This window comes from Protomyctophum parallelum (genome assembly GCF_964188405.1).
Source record: "Protomyctophum parallelum genome assembly, chromosome: 11".
Classification (NCBI taxonomy): Eukaryota; Metazoa; Chordata; class Actinopteri; order Myctophiformes; family Myctophidae; genus Protomyctophum; species Protomyctophum parallelum.
Genome location: NC_139707.1, coordinates 12,375,975 through 12,398,069, shown reverse-complemented (window position 1 = coordinate 12,398,069; position 22,095 = coordinate 12,375,975). Strand labels below are relative to the sequence as shown.

At 45.6% G+C, this 22,095-nt stretch overlaps 5 protein-coding genes across 5 annotated transcripts in view; 2 read left to right on the top strand and 3 right to left on the bottom strand.

Annotated features, from left to right (window-relative positions):
• Window positions 1-2,869, bottom strand: part of LOC310866383 (inactive dipeptidyl peptidase 10-like) — a gene marked incomplete at both ends in the record, with an annotated part of 41,918 nt that extends 39,049 nt beyond the window's left edge. Inside the window, 2 exons of the mRNA XM_083775989.1 lie at window positions 695-803; window positions 2,864-2,869. Of these exons, the coding sequence (XP_083632115.1) occupies window positions 695-803; window positions 2,864-2,869 (115 nt within the window). The remainder of the gene's footprint in view (window positions 1-694; window positions 804-2,863) is intronic.
• LOC310867339 (protein EOLA1) overlaps window positions 1-22,095 on the top strand; it is a 388,860-nt gene that overhangs the window by 149,622 nt on the left and 217,143 nt on the right. The window lies entirely within an intron of this gene.
• On the top strand, window positions 5,713-10,056 carry LOC310866382 (desmin-like; the record flags this gene model as incomplete). The annotated part of the gene is made up of 2 exons (XM_083775988.1): window positions 5,713-6,219; window positions 8,623-10,056. 2 exons carry the CDS (start codon window positions 5,713-5,715, stop codon window positions 10,054-10,056), a joined length of 1,941 nt encoding a protein of 646 aa, XP_083632114.1.
• LOC310866381 (mitochondrial carrier homolog 2-like) lies at window positions 15,281-16,228 on the bottom strand (the record flags this gene model as incomplete). The annotated part of the gene is made up of 1 exon (XM_083775987.1): window positions 15,281-16,228. The coding sequence occupies one exon, from the start codon at window positions 16,226-16,228 to the stop codon at window positions 15,281-15,283; it is 948 nt and encodes a 315-aa protein (XP_083632113.1).
• On the bottom strand, window positions 17,506-18,465 carry LOC310866380 (mitochondrial carrier homolog 2-like; the record flags this gene model as incomplete). Its single annotated transcript, XM_083775986.1, has 1 exon — window positions 17,506-18,465. One exon carries the CDS (start codon window positions 18,463-18,465, stop codon window positions 17,506-17,508), a length of 960 nt encoding a protein of 319 aa, XP_083632112.1.

The following is a 22,095-nucleotide window of genomic DNA, read 5'->3' as shown; positions in this document are numbered from 1 at the left end:
ACATTATGTTGTTATTATTACGACACCCTCAGGGTGGCCTTGCCCGTGACCATGACCTTGCCCTAAAGGGCGAGGTCACTTTGACATGGGAGGTCAGATCAACATTATGGAATGAATTCTGTATACTGGCCATATATGGAGTGTGTCTTGAGTGTACAGGGTTTGATGAGGTCAGATCAACATTATGGAATGAATTATGTACTGACCATATATGGAGCGTGTCGAGAGTGTACAGGGTTTGATGAGGCCAGATCAATGTGTGGACTGTGGAATGTCAGAATATGGTCAGCTCCACGTATGGAGATCTAAGGGTGGCAGCAAGGCGCAGTGTCTTGAGTGTGCACGGTTTGATGAGATCAGATCAACGTATGGAATTAATTCTGTATTGACCATATATGGAGCGTGTTACAGACCTGTAAGGGTCCATTTGGTTCCATTCGTATACACTCTCAGGGTTACAGAGACGTAATTATGCGTCCATTTGGTTCCGTGTGTGCACTCTCAGAGTTACATACAGGCTCACCTTTTAGACAGTGATGTGCAGCGACGCGATAGGCTCACCTTAATTTGACAGCAGTGATGTGCAGCGACGCGATAGGCTCACCTTAATTTGACAGCAGTGATGTGCAGCGACGCGATAGGCTCACCTTAATTATTTAGACAGCAGTGATGTGCAGCGACGCGATAGGCTCACCTTTAGACAGCAGCACGATGGACAGACCAATGAGAGAGAGCACCAAGACGATGACCAGCAGAGAGATGCCAATCCCCTTCCAGTTCCTATCAGGTCCAACATCTATGTCCTGTGAGACAGACAGACAGACAGACAGACTTATATAACTTGTAGATCTGCTATTTCATTTTTCTTTCTTCCTTGTAGTGTCCTAAGAACACAGAATAAGCATTATTTAGAGAAATTAGATCGGCTGAAATTGGCAACTTGTGTATATATGTTTTTTTCTTTTTTTTTTACATTCCTATGAAATAGTGCCAATAATTTCCCCATGGGGTCGTGGATATGACAGACTGCTTAGTTAAATATTATAACCCTGCTATGAGATCACGTGCTATTAAACTTTAAATTAAATTAAATGGTCCATTCATGCAGCTGTCACTTTATCCAAAACGCTTTCCATGCACACCGGCTGAACACAGGAAGCCACGCAGGAATAGAGCTACAATGAATCAATCAATCAGCCTATCCATCCATCCATCCATCTTCAACCACTTATCCGTAGTCGGGTCACGGGGGCAACAGCTCCACCAGAGAGCTCCAGACTTACCTCTCCAGAGCAACATTAGTGACTTCCTCCTGGGGGGATCCCGAGACGTTCCAAGGCCAGTGAGTCGATGTGATTCATCCATCTGGTCCTTGGTCTGCCCCGGGGTCTCCTCCCAGTGGGACGTGCCTCGAGGACCTCCCTAGGGAGACGCCTGAGAGGCATCCTAACCAGATGCCCGAACCACCTAAGCTGGCTCCTTTCCAGGCGAAGAAGCAGCAACTCTTGTACCGAGTTTGTACAATGTCAACAACTGGCGCGGCAAAAAAAAGTGATGGAAAGTAAACTAAGTACCTTAGTACTGTACTTAAGTACAATTTTGAGGTATTTGTGCTTTGGTCATTCTAATTTCCAACACCATTACTTCTACTCCACTACTATACATTTCAGAGGCAAATATTGTACTTTTATTCCAGTTACTAGTTACTTTGTAGATTTGGATTATTATCACAAAGCATTCATTAAACACTTCAGGCCTATAAACATTCCGGCTATTTGAAAAATAGCAAGCTTGCGTCGCGACGCGTTGTGAGCTTGTAGATCTGCTACTTTCAAAAGATTTTTAAGCATTTTTTTTATGTTTGAAAAGTTGCGAAACGGGACGTTCTGCATATGAGTATACGTTCTACTTTTGGTACTTTAAGTACATTTTTATACCAATACCTTCTGGTACTTGTAATGGAGTATCTTTACATTGCAGTATTGATATTTTTTCTAAATTATAATTTTTATCCCACGATATTTTAACCCATTTTTTCCACCCAGTGTCAATTATCTAATGTAATCCTGGGCGCTACACTTCCTCTGCCAACCTGGGGAGAGCAGCGGACTGACCTCATGCTTCTCAGGCGCCCCGGCTGGCCAGCGTGAGGCAGTTTAGAGACCAGGATTACTGCATGTTTTTTGTGAGGGACATGCAAACTCCACACAGAAAGGCCCAGTATTGATATCTTTACTGAAGTTACAAATTGTTCTGTAGTTTTTTCCCACCACTGAAACAACCTATCAAAGCCTCTGGGCTCCCCCCCAACCCCCCCTGCCTCCCTAAATCATTTATCTTAATTTGATTCTCCGTGTCAGAACCACGTTATAAATAAATCCATCTTATTGACAGAGTCCCCCCCCCCCCAACACCTTTCATTGAGAGTATAATTCACAGATAAATATCCCAGAGGACGTCCCCCCACGACCCACGTCCCATTTCCCCGTAGCGCTGACTTATTAGCATTCAGTATGAATGAATCACAGGGGATAGAGAAGGACTGATTGGAGCGTGCATCCATCCATCTTCAACCGCTTATCCAGATTCGGGTTGCGTGGGTAACAGTTCCAACGCAGAGATTTCCAGTTGAGCCATGCTTCGGGAGCGGGACCCCACAAATGTTGCGGCCGAGGGCGGTATTTTAAATAACCTGCGGGCGGGATCAGGCAGTCAAGATAAAACCAGCGGGCCCCGAAATCCTGCATTGTCCTGCAATTAACCAGATACAGAGCTTATACACTTTAGCAAGATATGAATATGGCTGAGTCTGGGAACGTAATTTCCACCACTCTCTCTCTCTCTCTCTCTCTCTCAGTCCAACCGACATCTTCAGGCACGCACCACGCAGGCATGGAACGGAACACCTGTCAATCATTAGTAATCAAAGTGACTCTGAGAGAAGTGTGTTTTACAGACGAAGGAGTTTCTTTTCCCAGCGACAGACATTCTCTGTTCTAATCTAAACCCCTTTTTGCTCTTCCCCGTGTGCCTCACTCTCAGCAATAATAACGCGAAACAGAACACAGAACAGAATCTCTCTCTCTCTCTCTCTCTCTCTCTCTCTCTCTCTCTCTCTCTCTCTCTCTCTCTCTCTCTCTCTCTCTCTCACTCTGCATTGTATAAATACTCTGTTACAAGTAAAAGTCCAGAATTCAAAATGTGCTTGAGTAAAAGTACAAACGTATTGGCTTCAAAAACCAACAGTTAGAAAGTACTCATTGTGCAGAAGAATGTCCCATTTCAAGTAGCAATAATTCCAGAAAATAGCAGATCTTACAAACTCACAATTATGTGTCGCATCGCAAATACCTCGTACAGTACTTAATAAGTAAATGTACTTATAGTTACTTGACACCACTGACCGTTAAGAGGCTCTCCCATAGGCTACTGTACGCGTACTGTACGTCATAATATGATGACAAAGCGGAGCGGCTTTATTGCGAGCGCTGTGCCACCAGCCTGTGAACACATTAGAGTCTGGACGTGACGTGCTGTCCCATTATTTACTGCGTTAGTCACACCACGGTGGGAGGCTGAAAACATCTACTCTAGTACTGCACCGCTTCCAGGTACTTGCAGTGGTGGAAAGTACTTTTACTTAAGTACTGTACTTAAGTACACATTTTGAGGTATTTGTACTTTACTTGAGTATTTCCAATTTCCAGTACTTTTACTTCTACTCCACTACATCTCGGAAGCCAAAATGTGTGCTTTTACTCCACTACAATCATTTGCAAACTTTAGTTACTAGTTTACTTATTTTAATTTTGATTAGAAAACATACATTAACCACTTCAACCCTATACATTGAAAATAGCAGATCTACAAGCTCACAATGCGTCGCAACGCGACACAGTTTGAACTTGTAGATCTGCTATTTTCAATAGACGTACACATTTTGAACTTGTGAAATGGGACATTCTGCAATGTGAGTACTTTTACCTTTAGTAGGCCTACTTTAAGTACATTTTGATGCCGATACTTTTGTACTTTTACTCAAATACATTTTCAATTCCGTACGTTTACTTGTAGAAGTAGTTAAAAAATTGGTAAGTATTGGTACTTTTACCTAAGTAAAACAATTGAGTACTTTTCCCACCATACTGTTACTTTGCGTAGTATTTGTATCAGATGATTTACTGCGTTAGTGCACAGCCGTTGGCCAGTGCACTTGTACAAGGAACATGCTGTGACAGGCCAGTTGCAACTTTGAGTGGCTCTCGGGCCAGAACATGATTTACTATTCTGTCCACATCGGGTCGCATGTGTTTTATCCCCACAAATACACCATTTTGATCAATCAGGCTCTCTCGTCGTATGGTAAATGGTGCATTTATATAGCGCCTTTATCCAATGCATGTACTGTTTTTTTATTGGTTTTATTCTTATTTTACTAGTTTGTCTAATAAAGTTGTCATTTTCTCATGTCCCCTGTCCCCCCCCCCCCGACCCCTGAGCCCCCTCTACTCCCCCGTATCTGTTTTTTTTCCCACAACGGGCCAAAGGATACCCCCTCCTCCGTCACCAGACTACGGAGTTACGCAAACTCCGTTCACTTCATGGGGCCAGTCCAATGGCGGCTCTCCTACATTGACTTCCAGGGGTGCAGATTTTATAACTGGGGGGGGACATATTTGGGGGCTATCTGCGCGCGAAAAATTGCATGAGGAGGGGGGGGGGGGGGGATATGCCCCCCACTTTTGCACATAATTACGCTGATTTTCCGCGTTTTTTAGCAGATTTCACGGCAAAACACTGCCAGCACAGCAAAACACATGTAGCCACAGTACATGGCTTTTTTTATTTGGAGGGGATAATCCCCCCTCCTCATGAAACTGTGGGGGTCGATCCCCCGTCCCCGTCCCCCCCGTGAATGGGGACAACGAATGGGGACAACCGGGAGTTTACGCATGCATGCATGTGTGTGGAGTGCATTGCAGTCTGCAGGCTCGCATGAATATACATGGACCATGTGACCTGGCCCCTCAATATCGCAACTCTTATATTAGATGGCTCTGCGCACAGCTGACTGCTATGAGAAAAACTGAGTTGTGTCAGTCTGGGTTAACGCTCACCCCAATACATAGTTTTTACTATTCTGTGCCTAAGACACATGGGTGGCCGGTTAAGACACACCGGTGGATCAAAGATATGCACCCGTAGTGGAGTAGAAGTAAAAGTATATTGGAATTTGGAAATACTCCATCAAAACTACCTCAAAATTGTACTTAAATACAGCATATAAGTAAATGTACCTGTTATACTTTCCACCACTGATACCTGCCGAGCTGACAGCTGATCAAACATCTTCAAACCGCAGGCCAGAAAAAAAACGAAAAGAAAGAAAACGAAATAAAAACTGCAGACACCAGTAATAATGTTCCTGTGACATCAACACTAATGTTAAAGTCTCATGATGTCATTAAGGTAACCGCTATAGCTCATAAATAACTGCCGTTTCTCACGGGGAGGTGTGAGATGTTTGGATGACATGCGGCTCAGAGCGTTCCCACATTCCACCGGCGTCCGCGGGGCCATATATAAAGGCCAATGCATGCGGGTGGAAGGCAGAACAGCCAGCCAGCCCGTCCAGCATCGTTCTGTCGTAGCGTAGCGTTGCACCGCCCAGCATCCTTCTCTCGTAGCACCGCCATCCATCCTCCGTCCATCATGAGCTGCAGCCCGGAGAGGATCTCCTCTTACCGCCGACACTTCCACGGCAGCACTTCGTCCCTGATGTCGGTCAAAGTGCGGGCGTCCAGTCCGTCTCCCGTCCGCCTGAGCGCCCGCTCCGCCAGCTACAGCATGCCAGCAGGAGGAGGGAGAGCGAGTCGCACCGCCTCCAGCAGCAACGTCCGCAGCAGCAGCAGGCTCCCCATCGTGGTCGCCGTCGGCTCTTCGAGCGCGTTCGGGAAAGGCGCGGCCCCGATGGTCGACCTGGACGCGGCCGTCGCAGAGAACCGCGAGTTCCTGAGCACGCGCAGCGGTGAGCGGCAGGAGATGGTGGTGCTCAACGACCGCCTGGCCGTCTACATCGAGAAGGTCCACTCGCTGGAGCAGCACAACACGCTGCTGGAGGCCGACATCGAGGCGCTGCTCAACCGCTACGTCAAGCCCACGGGCATGAGGCGGCTCTACGAGGAGCAGCTCAAAGAGCTCCTGAGGATCGCAGAGCAGGCGAGTAGAGATGGCCGCCATGACAAAACAACAAATAATATAAAAATAAAAATCAGACCAGTCTGAAGCGGGTGGTGCAACAGCACCCCCTATTGGTACTTCAAACATAGTAACATAGGCCCTCATTTATCAATCGAGTGTAAAATCTGCCACAGATTCGAGTGCAGGTTTCGTAGTACACCCACGTCGCCACGGCATTTATAAAGTGATCGCAAACAGCTGATCCTTCCTTAATTTTGTTCTCACGTTAATAAATGTCACGGCTGAATTTGATCTGGCACGCCCTAAGAAATCAAGCCTCGCCCTCGTTTTTGCGACATGAACAACGGCAATACGTTTCCTGAAACCATGGTTACATGAAAAAATAGGTTTCTCCCGTGCCTTAATTGCTGCCCGCCTCACCCCCCTCTCTCATACACACGCACAGCACGCACACGCAACTTGCAAGCCCAACTAACTGGTGTGTTGTTAAACAAATAAAGAACGAACACCTGCATGAATTAAATAAAGTTGTAGGCCTACCCTGTCTGTTTCACTCTCACCTCGCTTGCCTTGCTGTCATGCACGCACGCACGCACCTACATGACACATTAAAATAAAGCTGTCTGTTTCTCCTCTCGCTTCGCTTCCCTTGCTGCCCGCCTCACCCCCCGCACGCACGCACGCACGCACATATCGCTATATAGTATTTGCAACTTTCACTGTGTGTTGTTAGTTGTATATTAAATTATTAGAACGAAAACCTGAACCTGTGAACCATAATTAAATAACAAATAGGCACACACACGCTGCTGTTTTGCAGGTGCTCCTCCTGTCCTGTCTGTCTGTCTGTCTCTCTCTATCACAGTGGTCCGTCCGTGACCAACTGACCATGCACGTTCCGACGTTCGCCAGTCTATTTAGATTGCCTCGCAGTCGTTAGTCACTGTTATATGAATGTGCAGCCAAAACCATAGCCTCATGTGGCTGGTGCATGGGCTGGCTGGGTAATATACCTATATCTCCGATGCAGTTCCCACTTGCGCTGGGAGCCTGGCACGGTACATTTGGCATTCGAGCGACGCGTCGGGTTTATTATATTGCACATACCGTAAGAAAGACATCGGCCTTCATGCTGTAGATTAGGCTACAGTAGGCTATACCTGCACGTTGGGACTCTCCGCAGCTGAGCTGCAGCAGCTGCTGCACTATAGCCTACTCTCCAACGTCCCGTCATGGAAATATTTCAGCACAGACAGCCCAAATCCTCGCATGTATGCGCTCATGCAAAACACTGTTTAAATGGCTTAAGCATCTCTTGCAACATTGTTTTTAATTGCGCGATTTTATCTCCTACTAATTTCATATGACACATGTATTCCTTAACATTTTTATTTATTTATTTTTTACATGTAGCCCATATACATTATACATACCTTTTATATAAACATTTTAGGAGTGAATACATATATGTTTTGATGCCTGTGACAGCCTCTCAGCAGTTCAGACAAGGCTGCTCCGCTTGTGTAAAACAGAAAAACAGCGTACGCCAGCTCGCGACCAGACGTGACTATTTGTCCTACTCAAGTTCAATTTCAAGCTTTGCCGGAAATGTTAAATGTCGGTAATTTCGGCGTGCGCCCATATTTTGGCGTACGCACGGTTGATAAATGAGGGCCATAGTCACATAGTCCCATAGTCCCATAGGGACAAAGCTGTTCCTTGGAGTGGTTGCACCACTCAAAAATGTCTTCAAACTGTTTTCTGAAAAACCTTATGTTTCTGTATTAGTATTAATGGTGCTCAATATTTCAGGTCAAGGACCCCAAAAATTATATGTAATTGGCCGCCAACCCCCATCTGAAAATATGTTGTTCCAGGGACCTCCCCAGAAGCAAAGATTTGAGTTAAAATGTTCACTCTGTAATAATCTATATTCAAAGATTTGAGGCACATTTTCACATTTTTTCAAAAGTAGCAGACCTACAAGTTCATAGCGTGGCAACACGGGTAACACGCCATAAGTCAGAGTGCGGTGGTTACAAGAAAGGTTATTGAGGATAAAAAAAACACACGTTGATATTGGGTTGTGGGGATTTGTATTTATCGTGACATTATCCTTTGTCATTATACACTATATGGATTGGCTTTTGTTCAGCTGCTAATTCAGCACCACTTGAACCCTCTGTACTTGAACCCTGATATACTTGAACCCTCTGTACTTGAACCCTCAATACTTGAACCTTCTATAGATCGGCTCAATAGATTGACTATTTTTGGTTCATCCCCCAGAATAGGGATGCTGGGGGTTCAAGTGGTTTTCACAAACGTATAATAATGTTCATTATGATCCCTACAGGCGAGTGTAAACATTTTCATATGATCCCACAGGCGAGTGTAATAATGTTGACATGCTCCCTACAGGCGAGGGCCCTGCGTGACTTGGCCGTGGCCGCCAAGGAAGCCATGGCCGCTCAGCTGGAAGAGATCCGGCGGCAGTACGAGGAGGCCCTGGAGCAGAGGAAGCAGGCGGAGATGGACCTGGTGGCGCTGCGCCCAGACGTGGACCGTGCCACCTCCGCCCGCATCACCCTGGAGAAACAGCTGGAGCAGCTGCAGGTGGAGATGGAGTTCCTCAAGAGCGTGCAGAAGCAGGAGATCGAGGAGCTGATGCAGCAGATCTACAACGCTGTTTCCACGTCCCAGAGCTCCTTCGCGCTTCCCGACCTCTCGTCGGCACTCAAGCAGATCCAGACGCAGTATGAGGACATCGCGGCCAAGAACCTGCAGCAGATGGACGCCTGGTACGGCAACAAGTTCGAGGACATGGGCAACAAGTCGGCGAAGAACGTCGACAAGCTCAGGAGCGCGCGGGAGGAGATGAACAACATGAAGAAGGAAATCCAGAATAAGGAGCAAGAACTGGATGGTCTGCAGTCCAAGAATGACGCCAACGAAGCACTACTCCGCGAGACGCAGGAGAGGCACAGGGCGGAGCTCGAGGCCCTGAAAGCACGAATCGAGGCGCTGCAGGCGGAGCTCAAGTCCACCAAGCAGAGGACCGCCAAGCTCCTACACGAATACCAGGAACTCCTGAACATCAAGATGGCGCTGGAGGTCGAGATCATAACGTACAGGAAGCTGATTGAAGGCGAAGACTCGCGGCTCACAGTGAGCCAGCTGTCTCTGGCGGGAAACTCCCTGGGAGCCTCTGTCATCGCCAGAAGCACCACAGTCACCACAGTCACCGCAGGCGGAAGTGTCATGGCAATGAACGGAGGTGGAAGTGTTGCGGCAATGAGCGGAGAAGGGAGTGTCACAGCAAAGAACGGAGGTGGAAGTGTCAATGCAAAAAACGGAGGTGGGAGTGTCAATGCAAATAACGGAGGTGGGAGTGTCAATGCAAATAACGGAGGTGGGAGTGTCAATGCAAAGAATGGAGGTGGGAGTGTCGATGCAAAGAACGGAGATGGGAGTGTCGATGCAAAGAACGGAGTCGCGGGCACAGGATCGGACGAGAGCGCCAGCGACGCAAATAAAGCCGGCGGCCATGAAGGGAACGGCGTCGGTGTGTCTGTGCCCATAGAGAGCGACCACAGCGCCAGCAGCAAGGGCCAAGAAGAAGAAGAAGACGCAAACGGTGCCAGTGCGAACAACAGCAACGGGCTCGTACAGAACGGCGACGAGAGCGGCGCAGTGGAAAAATGCTGCCACTGCAACGGCGTGATGAGGCATGGCTCCGGCGGTCCAGCAGCAGACGGCGAGGCGGTGGAGGTGGTGGAGAGGAAGACGGTACTCATCAGGACCGTCAGGGTGGAGCCAGACGACGCCTTCACCATCAACGATGACATCGTCTAGATAGAACGCTGCTTCCCAACCTGCGGGTCGGCACACGGTTGTGGGTCATGGCTGCTTTTATTGTATCATGCTCATAAAGTTCTCTGTGCTCAAAGTGCAGTTAAAAAGCAAGTGCTTTTTAATTGCATTGAAAGTTTTTCCTTCATTTTGTTATACAGTGAGCGACATTTCTTAAGGCATGTGTCCACGGCCCGCCGCCGCCACGCTAAATTAACGAGGCTGTCCTCGTCCTGTCCTGTTTTTTTTTTTGCTTTGATTAACCTGAATCTTTTAATTACGATATTATCAATCAGTACGTATATACTCTGCTAATAAAATGTTTGTCTGCATCCAGAAACGCTGTGGTCTTCTCCTTATTCCCTCTTCCTGTTATGAACAAAACAACGTCTGGCGGAGATGTCTCTGACTAAAAATCTGGTTAAACATTAACGATGAAGTACCGTGATTATTATATTTGTTTCCGTTTTGTCATATGTTTATGAGGTGACAGTACTTCATTAGACCCCTTGGTGTGGTTGTTATGTCATGTGTTTATGAGGTGACAGTACTGCATTAGACCCCTTGGTGTGGTTGTTATGTCATGTGTTTATGAGGTACAGTACTTCATTAGACCCCTTGGTGTGGTTGTTATCTGTGTTTATGATGTGACAGTACTTCATTAGACCCCTTGGTATGGTTGTTATGTCATGTGTTTATGAGGTGACAGTACTTCATTAGTACTGTCTATTATAATATCTGATGATCATGTTTTAGCAGGCAATAAAGGCTTGTGGGGGGGGAATAAGAGATTATGTGTGGGGGCAAATAAGGGCTTATGTGGGGGGCCAATAAGGGTTTGTGTGGGTGGGTGGGCAATAAGATCTTATGTGGGGGCCAAAAAGGGCTTGTGTGGGGGGCCATTGGCCCTTCAAGACGAACATTTGACAAGTAATGATAATTCTACTATCATAATGAATTATCTTTTAATCTGCCATCAGTCAGTTTTAGTTTCAGACTAATGAGAACATATTGCTTATTAAACTGTCCAATGACATGAAATTGCACAAGGGACGTACTCCACAAAAAGACCACCCCCAAAGATCGGTGCATGCTACATGTGCCCTTTTCTGGAGTTTGAGCCCCAGCCCCCTCAGTGCCCTCTGCACGGCCCTGTGTTTTAGGGTGGTAAAAAAATCTAAGATGGTGTTTCTGATAGAGTGTGTCAGTCTGCATGAGATCTTATTAAACATAACGATTATTGTTTGGTCGAAACTCAGAAGTGGAGAGTTTGCTAGGCATCGTCCAACATCACACTCTGGTAACTACATCTCCCAGAGTGCACCAGCAAGATTGCAGCTCGTTTGGCTGAGCTGGAACACCTGAAAAGTCTGGAGGGAGCATTCAAACAAACTATACACCAGAGACAAGAAGCAAGATCTACTCGGCATGTTCCAAGTCCAAAGACGCCAATGGTCGGCGATATTATTTTGTCTTAATCAGTGATATTTGAAATACTGCTTAATGTGTTTAAAATCTGGCTTTAATGGGCTAATGCATTTAATATTTAGTAACTGCTACAGTTTGGATTGGAGAAGGACCACATTGCAGTATTTCATGTTGTGATTGGAAGCTTTCATTTGTGTTTGAAAAATCTAAAAGTATAACTTTACAAAATAAGACAGTTAGAAATGAATTACTTTAAGAATTTAAAAGACTAACTAAAATGTGAACAATTCATGTTTCCCTGTGTCAAAGGTTTAAATTACCTAGTTAGAAAAGAGCTGAGCTACAAGCTCAAGGATCAGCTAATTATCTGATTTCTTTATTCCAAGTGTTTAGATGGGTAATTTGAAATATTTAATTAAAATGGTTCTTAAAATGACTTTGCTAAATTAGTTTAAAAGTCCATAAGGCATTGGATTGCTTAAAATACATTTAATTGTTTAAAATACTTTATTAAGTGTTTAAAAATAATTATCATTTGTTGTTTGGCATTGTTGTTAATCTTTGTCTCTCTGTTTTGTTTTACGAACCAACAAATCAACAATTGAAGCCAACACATGAAAAAGTTGGAAATCTTGGAGTTGTTTCCTTAATGTCCTTTGGAGTGGAACAGAGTATGACTTAACAATTATGTTTCTGATAGAGATGTGTCTCAGTCTGCAGGATATCTGGTTAAGCTGTGTTTTGTTTTATAGGCTATTTGTGTGTGGAAATTATTCAAACAGCATCTTGCAAGACTAATTATTACCGCTAATAATACTAAGAACCTGGATAATTCATGTTGGTAGTTGAAAATGTCACTATTACATTTAGTTGGGTTATTTCCCCAACGACATTCAACCAAGGAAATAATAAAACAACTGTAAAACACACTTTCTCAGGTACCGTCGGAGCTCCGTCGTAGCCGGTACAACATTCATATAAGCCGGCCCCCGTCACATGTTCAAAATATAGACGTGAAAAATCACACCTGTGTGAAGTGAGAGGGTCGCTCTTATCATCATACATCATCATGATGATTGTCGATTTGCTCGTCCACATTCCACATTCTCAACCTTTTTCATGTGAAGGACCTCCAGAATTATCTCTATAGGCTGCCAACCCCCATCTGAAAATATGTTGGTCCAGGGACCCCCCAGACGCAAAGATTTGAGTAAAAAACGTTCGCTCTGAAAGTATATATTTAAAGATTTGCGACACATTTTCAAAAAAAACAAATAGCATATCTACAAGCTCGTAGCGCGGCACTCGGTGCCACGCTATGAGCTTGTAGATCTGCTATTTTTCAATAGCTAAAGTATAACATAGTGCTTAAAACACCAAAAGGGGTTCCTGCCCAAAATGGGATAAAAAGCTTTTGTCCCCACACAGGCATTCTGATTGGCCAGTATGAGATGATCCATGATGATGTACGGTGAAAAGAGGGCCCCTCACTTCACACAGGTGTGTTTTTTTTTATATTTTTAAGGGCCTCCAAGAATCATCTAATAGAAGAGTTACGATATTGAGGGGGCGGAAACCGAGCGCTTGAGCGCTGTTCATGCAGCCTGAACTGAGACAAGCTGGAGTTGGAAATACATTGTTTACAACGAGGGCGGTGCAAATAAGAGCTATTTTAAACTGTTGCCTGGGTCCAATGCATTTCTGCCTACTTCCGGTCCAGGACTGCCTACTTCCCAGTTGGTTGTCCCCATTCTCAATAGAAGTCTATGTAGGAGAGTCGCCATTGGATTGGCCCCATGAAGTGAACGCAGTTTGCGTAACTCTGTCTATATCTAAGGCTCTGGCCCCTCTTATATACATATTTTGTCCCCACACGTCTCATATTTGCTATTGACAGTGAAAGGAGAAATTAGGTCACATGTTCCTCAAATATGACTTAAATGTGTGGCAACACAAACATTAAATGCCATTGACAATGACATTTTGATTTTGATTACTCTCAACAATTCAACATAAAAATAATTGTTAAAATTTCAATTTAAATGTAGTTAATTGTGGAACGACCTACCTAAATTCTTAAAAAATGGTCTGTACAGTGGGTAATTGAAAAAAATAAGTATCTTTATTCGAAGGTAAAAGTCTATGTTTCGGTAGTGACACATTTTGGGAGAGGAAAGATATTCCAGTACAGTATTAAAATACAATATGATAATTGACTGTGCCTTTAGATCTGGTGCAACATGAATATGGTCAAAGTTCTTCCAAAATAGCATACACATTTCACACAATTTCCAACTCTGAATTTGAACCAATTCGGTAGAATGGCCCATATACAGTAGACGAGCATATCGGCTAACCAATCCCATACATTCAGTTGTTCATGAAATGATGTATGATGATTAGAGCTCCCCTCACTTCACACACGTGTGATTTTTATTATTTAGGCTATTTTCCATTTATTTGGAGCGCACCATATAGGCTCATGGGAAATTCTTGTTACTTAAAGTTAAACTCATGTCACATTGTGAGTTTCAGATGTTTATTTTTTTCCAGTGTACTTATATAACTGAAACTCTAGTCACAACATTTTCAGTGGAAAGGTTTCTCCCCGTGTGGATACGCTGATGTACCTTCAGGTGATCGGTCTGGTTGAAGCTCCTGTCACAGTGTTCGCAGTGGAAAGGCCTCTCTCCGGTGTGGATACGCTGGTGTCTGTGTAGATTAGACAGTGATCGGTCTGATTGAAGCTCTTGTGACAGTGTTCGCAGTGGAAAGGCCTCTCTCCGGAGTGGATACGCTGGTGTCTGACATGGCTAGTCAGCGTACCGAAGCTCTTGCCACAGCGTTGACAGTGGAAGGGTTTTTCTCCCGTGTGGATGCGCAGGTGAACTTTCAGCTGACTCAACTGAGTGAAACTCTTGCCACAGTGTTCACACTGAAAGGGTTTTTCTCCCGTGTGGATATCGCACGTGACGCTTCAGGTCGCCCAACCTGAAACTCTTGCCACAGTGTTCACAGATGTGGACTTTCCTTCCTGTGCAAGACATTGGGGGAAAAGAGTGTAGATCTGTTGGGGCTGTTCTTTTTCCTCTGTCTCTCTCACTGTCTGTCCTGTCGTGTCCCCTGTCTCTCTTGTCCTCTGGGTGGGTGCTGGTCTATGGTCTCGAAGCTTCTGTGCTTGGATGAGATAAAGAGGTGACCGACAGCCTTTGTATAGTGCTTGGCTATGGACGCTCATGAATCACACCGATGTCACTATGATGAGTCAGCTATATCCTCATCCTCCATAGTGCTCTAGATGAGCCATGCCCAAATATGTCGTTTGTGATGTCAGACTAAAGCCCTAACCACACCAAAGGGTCACCATGCAACTTCTTGGGTCCAAACGGTTGCAAGGTGGCCCTTTGATGTGGTCTGGGGGCGGTTGAATTCCATGAGTTGAATCACTAGGGACGGCGTATGTGCAACAGGACATATCGCTAAAACCGTCTCGACCATTTGGTGTGGTTAGGGCTTAAGATTAGATACGTTTATTTTTGTATTTAGTTTTTACTTTGAACTTTTTTTCATTTTCAGACAAATGCACCCACTCTCTGTACATACGCATGTATGTATGTCTGTCTGTAATGCAGGTAACTGTATGTCTGTAACGTGCGTGTCGAATTTGATGTCGGAGAACCACCGACATCAAATTCGACACGCGCGTTCCACACCATCACAGGAGGTGCGGTGCCCGGGCCTCGAGTCGGTTGCTTACTTCACGTCAGTCCACTTTTTTTCCACATCCAGTTTGCACTCTTCAGACCACACACTCCACACACTCCACACATCTCTTCTGGTCGATGGCGTAGGTCTTTCCCGCTGGAAGCGTCCGGAAGAATAAGCCGATGCCTCTGCTCATGCTGGCCTGTGCATTTAAATGCCTCCAGCAGTCCACCCAGGTGGGATACACAGAGGCGTAGGGAGGCAGACCTCCTGCCAGCCCGCAGTTGTTGACAGCCATCAGATTTGACACCAAGTCGAAGGGATACGTGAGCATGCCGGCATATATTCCCGTCACGGCATGGGTCTTGATCGGTACCGGGCCATCATCATCACCATCATCATCATCATCATCATCATCATCATCATTGAGGGTAGTATAGGTGTTGACCAGGTGAGTCAGCAGGTTGCAGATCCACAGGGACAAGGCGTCGCCCAGCAGACGAGGAATCAAACCAGCAAAGAAGCCCTGGATTCCTTCCTCTCTGTAGACCGTTAGGATGGAACCGAACGCTCCACTGTATTTGGTTTCTCGTCCTATGAACTGGACCATACACCTCAACGTGATCACGTGGAAGGGGTGCGCGACGACGGTGGCGCAGAAACGAGCGATCATCTCTTTGGTCGTCTCGTTGACCACGTGGAGCAGGGATCCGTCCTCTGGCCTCTGATCCCCCGTTACGTTAAGGTCTCCTTCTTGGCATCTCCGCAGGACTCCACCGTGGACGATGATGCCGATGGTCCCGGCGCACAGCCTGGGAGCCAGTCCGTTGAACAGGCCCGCTTTACCGTCCACCTTGACGATGTGCTTGGCGTAGGCGAACGGTCCCGGTAGCTGGTACTCCCGTCTGCCGAATATGCTCCTGCCCAGGGACGGGGGCAGGGGCTCGAATCCGACCTGCACCAGGACCTTGGTGTACATGAAGGGGTGAGAGAGCACGGCCAGGCCGGAGGCCAGCAGCACCTGGCGACACGTGTCCTCCATCTCGCGCAGTGTCTCTGTCACATGCACCGACCTAAGCTGGTCGATTGATCTCAAAGCTTCTGTCCTTAGATGAACTCAAAAGGTGCCGGCCAGCCTTCTTATAGTGCTTGGCTATGGATGCTCATGACATCTCACTGATAAGTCGGCTATATATCCGTCCACATATCGAGTTATTATATATAACTCTATACATATTATAGCATGATGTCAGCACTAGATGTCTCTACCGACTCCATATGGAGCTCTAGATCGACCATGCCCAAATATGGAGTTTGTGATGTCACACTTATGAGAAAACTTTATTCTAGTATTAATTTGTTTCGTTTTCAGACGAATGCACCGACTCTCTGTACGTGTGTATTAATGTACGCATGTATGTGATCCACGTAACTCGAGAACCACCGACATCATATTCGACACGTGTTCCACACCATCACAGGAAGTGCAGTGCCCGGGCCTTGAGTCGATTGAAAGCCCACATCGTCTAGATAGAACGCTGCTTCCCAACCTGCGGGTCGGCACACGGTTGTGGGTCATGGCTGCTTTTATTGTATCATGCTCATAAAGTTCTCTGTGCTCAAAGTGCAGTTAAAAAGCAAGTGCTTTTTAATTGCATTGAAAGTTTTTCCTTCATTTTGTTATACAGTGAGCGACATTTCTTAAGGCATGTGTCCACGGCCCGCCGCCGCCACGCTAAATTAACGAGGCTGTCCTCGTCCTGTCCTGTTTTTATTTTATTTTTTTATTTTGCTTTGATTAACCTGAATCTTTTAATTACGATATTATCAATCAGTACGTATATAATCTGCTAATAAAATGTTTGTCTGCATCCAGAAACGCTGTGGTCTTCTCCTTATTCCCTCTTCCTGTTATGAACAAAACAACGTCTGGCGGAGATGTCTCTGACTAAACATCTGGTTAAACATTAACGATGAACGGCGTATGTGCAACAGGACATATCGCTAAAACCGTCTCGACCATTTGGTGTGGTTAGGGCTTTAGATTAGATATGTTTATTTTTGTATTTTGTTTTTACTTTTAACTTTTTTCATTTTCAGACAAATGCACCCACTCTCTGTACATACGCATGTATGTCTGTCTGTAATGCAGGTAACTGTATGTCTGTAACGTGCGTGTCGAATTTGATGTCGGAGAACCACCGACATCAAATTCGACACGCACGTTCCACACCATCACAGGAGGTGCGGTGCCCGGGCCTCGAGTCGGTTGCTTACTTCACGTCAGTCCACTTTTTTTCCACATCCAGTTTGCACTCTTCAGACCACACACTCCACACACTCCACACATCTCTTCTGGTCGATGGCGTAGGTCTTTCCCGCTTGAAGAGTCCGGAAGAATAAGCTGTTGCCTCTGCTCATGCTGGCCTGTGCATTTAAATGCCTCCAGCAGTCCACCCAGGTGGGATACACAGAGGCGTAGGGAGGCAGACCTCCTGCCAGCCCGCAGTTGTTGACAGCCATCAGATTTGACACCAACTCGAAGGGATACGTGAGCATGCCGGCATATATTCCCGTCACGGCATGGGTCTTGGTCGGTGGTACCATGCGATCAATCGCATCATCAATCGCATCATCATCATCATCATCATCATCATCATCATTGAGGGTAGTATAGGATTTGACCAGGTGAGCCAGCAGGTTGCAGATCCACAGGGACAAGGCGTCGCCCAGCAGACGAGGAATCAAACCGGCAAAGAAGCCCAGGATTCCTTCCTCTCTGTAGACCGTTAGGATGGAACCGAACGCTCCGCTGTATTTGGTTTCTCGTCCTATGAACTGGACCATACACCTCAACGTGATCACGTGGAAGGGGTGCGCGACGACGGTGGCGCAGGAACGAGCGATCATCTCTTTGGTCGTCTCGTTGACCACGTGGAGCAGGGATCCGTCATCTGGCCTCTGATCCCCCGTTACGTTAAGGTCTCCTTCTTGGCATCTCCGCAGGACTCCACCGTGGACGATGATGCCGATGGTCCCGGCGCACAGCCTGGGAGCCAGTCCGTTGAACAGGCCCGCTTTACCGTCCACCTTGACGATGTGCTTGGCGTAGGCGAACGGTCCCGGTAGCTGGTACTCCCGTCTGCCGAATATGCTCCTGCCCAGGGACGGGGGCAGGGGCTCGAATCCGACCTGCACCAGGACCTTGGTGTACATGAAGGGGTGAGAGAGCACGGCCAGGCCGGAGGCCAGCAGCACCTGGAGACAGGTGTCCTCCATCTCGCGCAGTGTCTCGGTCACATGCACCGACCTAAGCTGGTCGATTGATCTCAAAGCTTCTGTCCTTAGATTAACTCAAAAGGTGCCGGCCAGCCTTCTTATAGTGCTTAGCTATGGATGCTCATGACATCACTGATAAGTCGGCTATATATCCGTCCACATATCGAGTATATATAACTCTATACATATTATAGCATGATGTCAGCACTAGATGTCTCTACCGACTCCATATGGAGCTCTAGATCGACCATGCCCAAATATGGAGTTTGTTACGTCACACTTAGATGAGAAAACTTTATTCTAGTATTAATTTGTTTCGTTTTCAGACGAATGCACCGACTCTCTGTACATGTGTATTAATGTACGCATGTATGTGATCCACGTAACTCGAGAACCACCGACATCATATTCGACACATGTGTTCCACACCATCACAGGAAGTGCAGTGCCCGGGCCTTGAGTCGATTGAAAGCCCACGTTTGTTGAGGGTACAGGTTGTTTGTTTTTCCTTAAACAAACATTAAAAACATTTAATGTTTGTTTTGTCACACATTAAACATAAAAAACGCCATTGACAATGGGCAGAGTCTAATGTTTGTTTTGTCACTAACACAGACATTAAATGCCATTAACAATGAACAGAGTTTAATGTTTGTTTTGTCACTAACACAAACATTAAATGCCATTAACAATGAACAGAGTTTAATGTTTGTTTTGTCACTAACACAAACATTAAATGCCATTAACAATGAACAGTTTAATGTTTGTTTTGACCATGTTTGTTTTGTCCTCGATGTTGTAAGATGATAAGAGCGCCCCTCACTTCACATAGGTGTGATTCTTGAGGGCCTATACAGGTTTAATGTTTGTGTTTAGGTAAATGTTTGTTTTAAAAACACCATTGACAAAGAGAAATTAATGTTTGTTTAGTCACTAACACAAACATTAAATCCCATTAACAATAAAGAGAATTTAATGTTTGTTTTGACACCGTTGGTTTTACATCACCATTACATCACCTAAACAACATGAGTTAGACTTTAATATCCCTCACTTCAAACCGGTGGGAATGTTTCGATATTGTGAGCTATAGGGGACGATTAATTTCGTGTGCCAGAGAATTAGTCGCCCAACAAACTCTCATGACGTGTGGGGAGGACGTGGCGCATGGCAAGCTTGTAGGCCTTCTTTCTGTTGCTTCATTCTACAGTCTGCGTGTGCTGCTGTCTCTTTGACACACTGAAACTCACGTCACATTGTTCACAGTGGACAGAGTTCTCTCCGGAGTGTGGACTGTGGACACTCTGTTTTCACTTCAGATTACATAACCAAGTGAAACTCACGTCACATTGTTCACAGTGGACAGAGTTCTCTCCGGAGTGTGGACTGTGGACACTCTGTTTTCACTTCAGATTACATAACCAAGTGAAACTCACGTCACATTGTTCACAGTGGACAGAGTTCTCTCCGGAGTGTGGACTGTGGACACTCTGTTTTCACTTCAGATTACATAACCAAGTGAAACTCCTGTCACATTGCTTGCAGTGGGAAAGAGTTGTCTCCGGCGTGGATACCCTGGTGTTTTCTCAGAGCACTTTTATCTCTGAAACTCTTGTGACATTGTTTGCAGTGGAAGGGTTTTTCTCCCGTGTGGATACGTTGGTGTATCTTCAGGTGATCGGCAGTGTTGGGGAAGTTACTTTTAAAAAGTAAGGAATTATAGTTATCGTTACTTATCTAAAAAAGTAATTTGTTACTTTACTTTACATTAAATTATGAAAGTAACTACTTTACTTTACTTTACTTTACTTAAAAAAAATATATATATAAAAAACGGCCGAAACCGAATACCGAATATAGGAACTTTTGTTTTGAAGCTAGATCTATAAAGAATAGGGTTGGGAGACTTGGGACTTCATTAAAAAACATCTAATTAATTGGAGGCTTTGGGATGATTTCATCTCAATTAATCACATTTTAATCGCATATCAATAGGCCTATTTGACCTGAGCAGTGAGCTTTTTTTCTACATAAGCAGGCAATAAAACAAGTAGTAATAATAATAGTGATAATATTATTTATATAAAGCTTCTCTGAGTACTAAAGACACTTTTCAAGGAGAACATGAGAAAACAAATAAAAACAACTTTATTAGATAAAAACTGTGGAATGAGATAGCAATATTCCAGAGGTGGGTTTGAATTTATAGGTGGTGGCCTACTGTATACTCTAAGGTGGTGGCATGTCTCTTTTTGTCTGTTTTGGGAAGTGCATCGTTTTGACAGGTCTGCCTGAAACCTGCCTGAAACCCTGACCATTAAACACGGGCAGACGCAACGATACAGTCCCCTCTGGGGAAGGGGATGGAAAGTACATAGTGAAACTAACGTTAGCTCCCATGCTAGCTAGTAGCTTCCCTCGTCAACACTGCAGAACACCACCACAGATCGGATGGAAGCTGGAGCTGCTGATATCACGTTGCTTGTGCCCGTGGATGGGAAATAAATTTAAAAGGCTATGGAAGCGTGGATGAAAGGCAAAGCACAGATGTGTGCAATAAATTTGTGTCGGATCTGCCTGTGCATTCCGTCTGCTGCAGTGCGCGTGTGTTCTGTCAACTTCTGTGTTGTGAGTCTGTCACTGGCTGCTGAATGCATAGTTAAAGAGCGTCAAAAGCATGCGCCCTTCCTGCGCTGGAAGTAGCAGATCTACAAGTTATCTACCCGTCGCAATGCCCAGCGTGTTGGGCTTGTACATCTGTGTTTCTCCCGCAGTTTAGTTGAATTATATCGATTCACAACTTTATTTGCCCCCGGCCCCTTCACTTCAGCAGCACAGAGACGCTTGTATGATAGACTCACGGAGCTGCATGGCGAGACTTTTTTCACTGATCACATAAGTTGACATAACGCCATAACGTGGGTAACGCTCGCGCAACAACTATAAGGCCGTTATGGAATGGGGAATGTAAAGCGTTAGGTTACAAGTTACTGCAAATAGTAATTACGTTATGTAACGTAACGCGATGTAAGGGCGTTAGTCACAACACTGGTGATCGGTCTGGTTGAAGCTCTTGTGACATTGTTCGCAGTGGAAAGGCCTCTCTCCAGTGTGGATACGCTGGTGTATCTTCAGGTGATCGGTCTGGTTGAAGCTCTTGTGACATTGTTCGCAGTGGAAAGGCCTTTCTCCAGTGTGGATACGCTGGTGTCTGTGTAGATTAGCCAGCGACCCAAAACTCTTTCCACAGCGTTGACAGTGGAAGGGTTTTTCTCCTGTGTGGATACGCAGGTGAACTCTCAGCTGACTCTAATGAGTAAAACTCTTGCCACAATGTGCACAGTGGAAGGGTTTTTCTCCCGTGTGGATACGCAGGTGACGCTTCAAGTTGCGCGACAGACTGAAACTCTTGCCACACTCTTTACAGATGTGGATTTTCTTTCCTGTGCAAAGCATCTCTCCTGTCGTGTCTGTCGTGTCTGTCCGAATTGCCTCTGCCACTCTGTCTTCTCTCTAAACCCTCACACAGACGTTAAAGTTGCCTCTCTCAAAGTGAAGTGAGAGTCATCTTCTTATCTTATATAGCCTGATAAGCTGTGGCCTGACGTGATGTCAGTGACTTCACACACT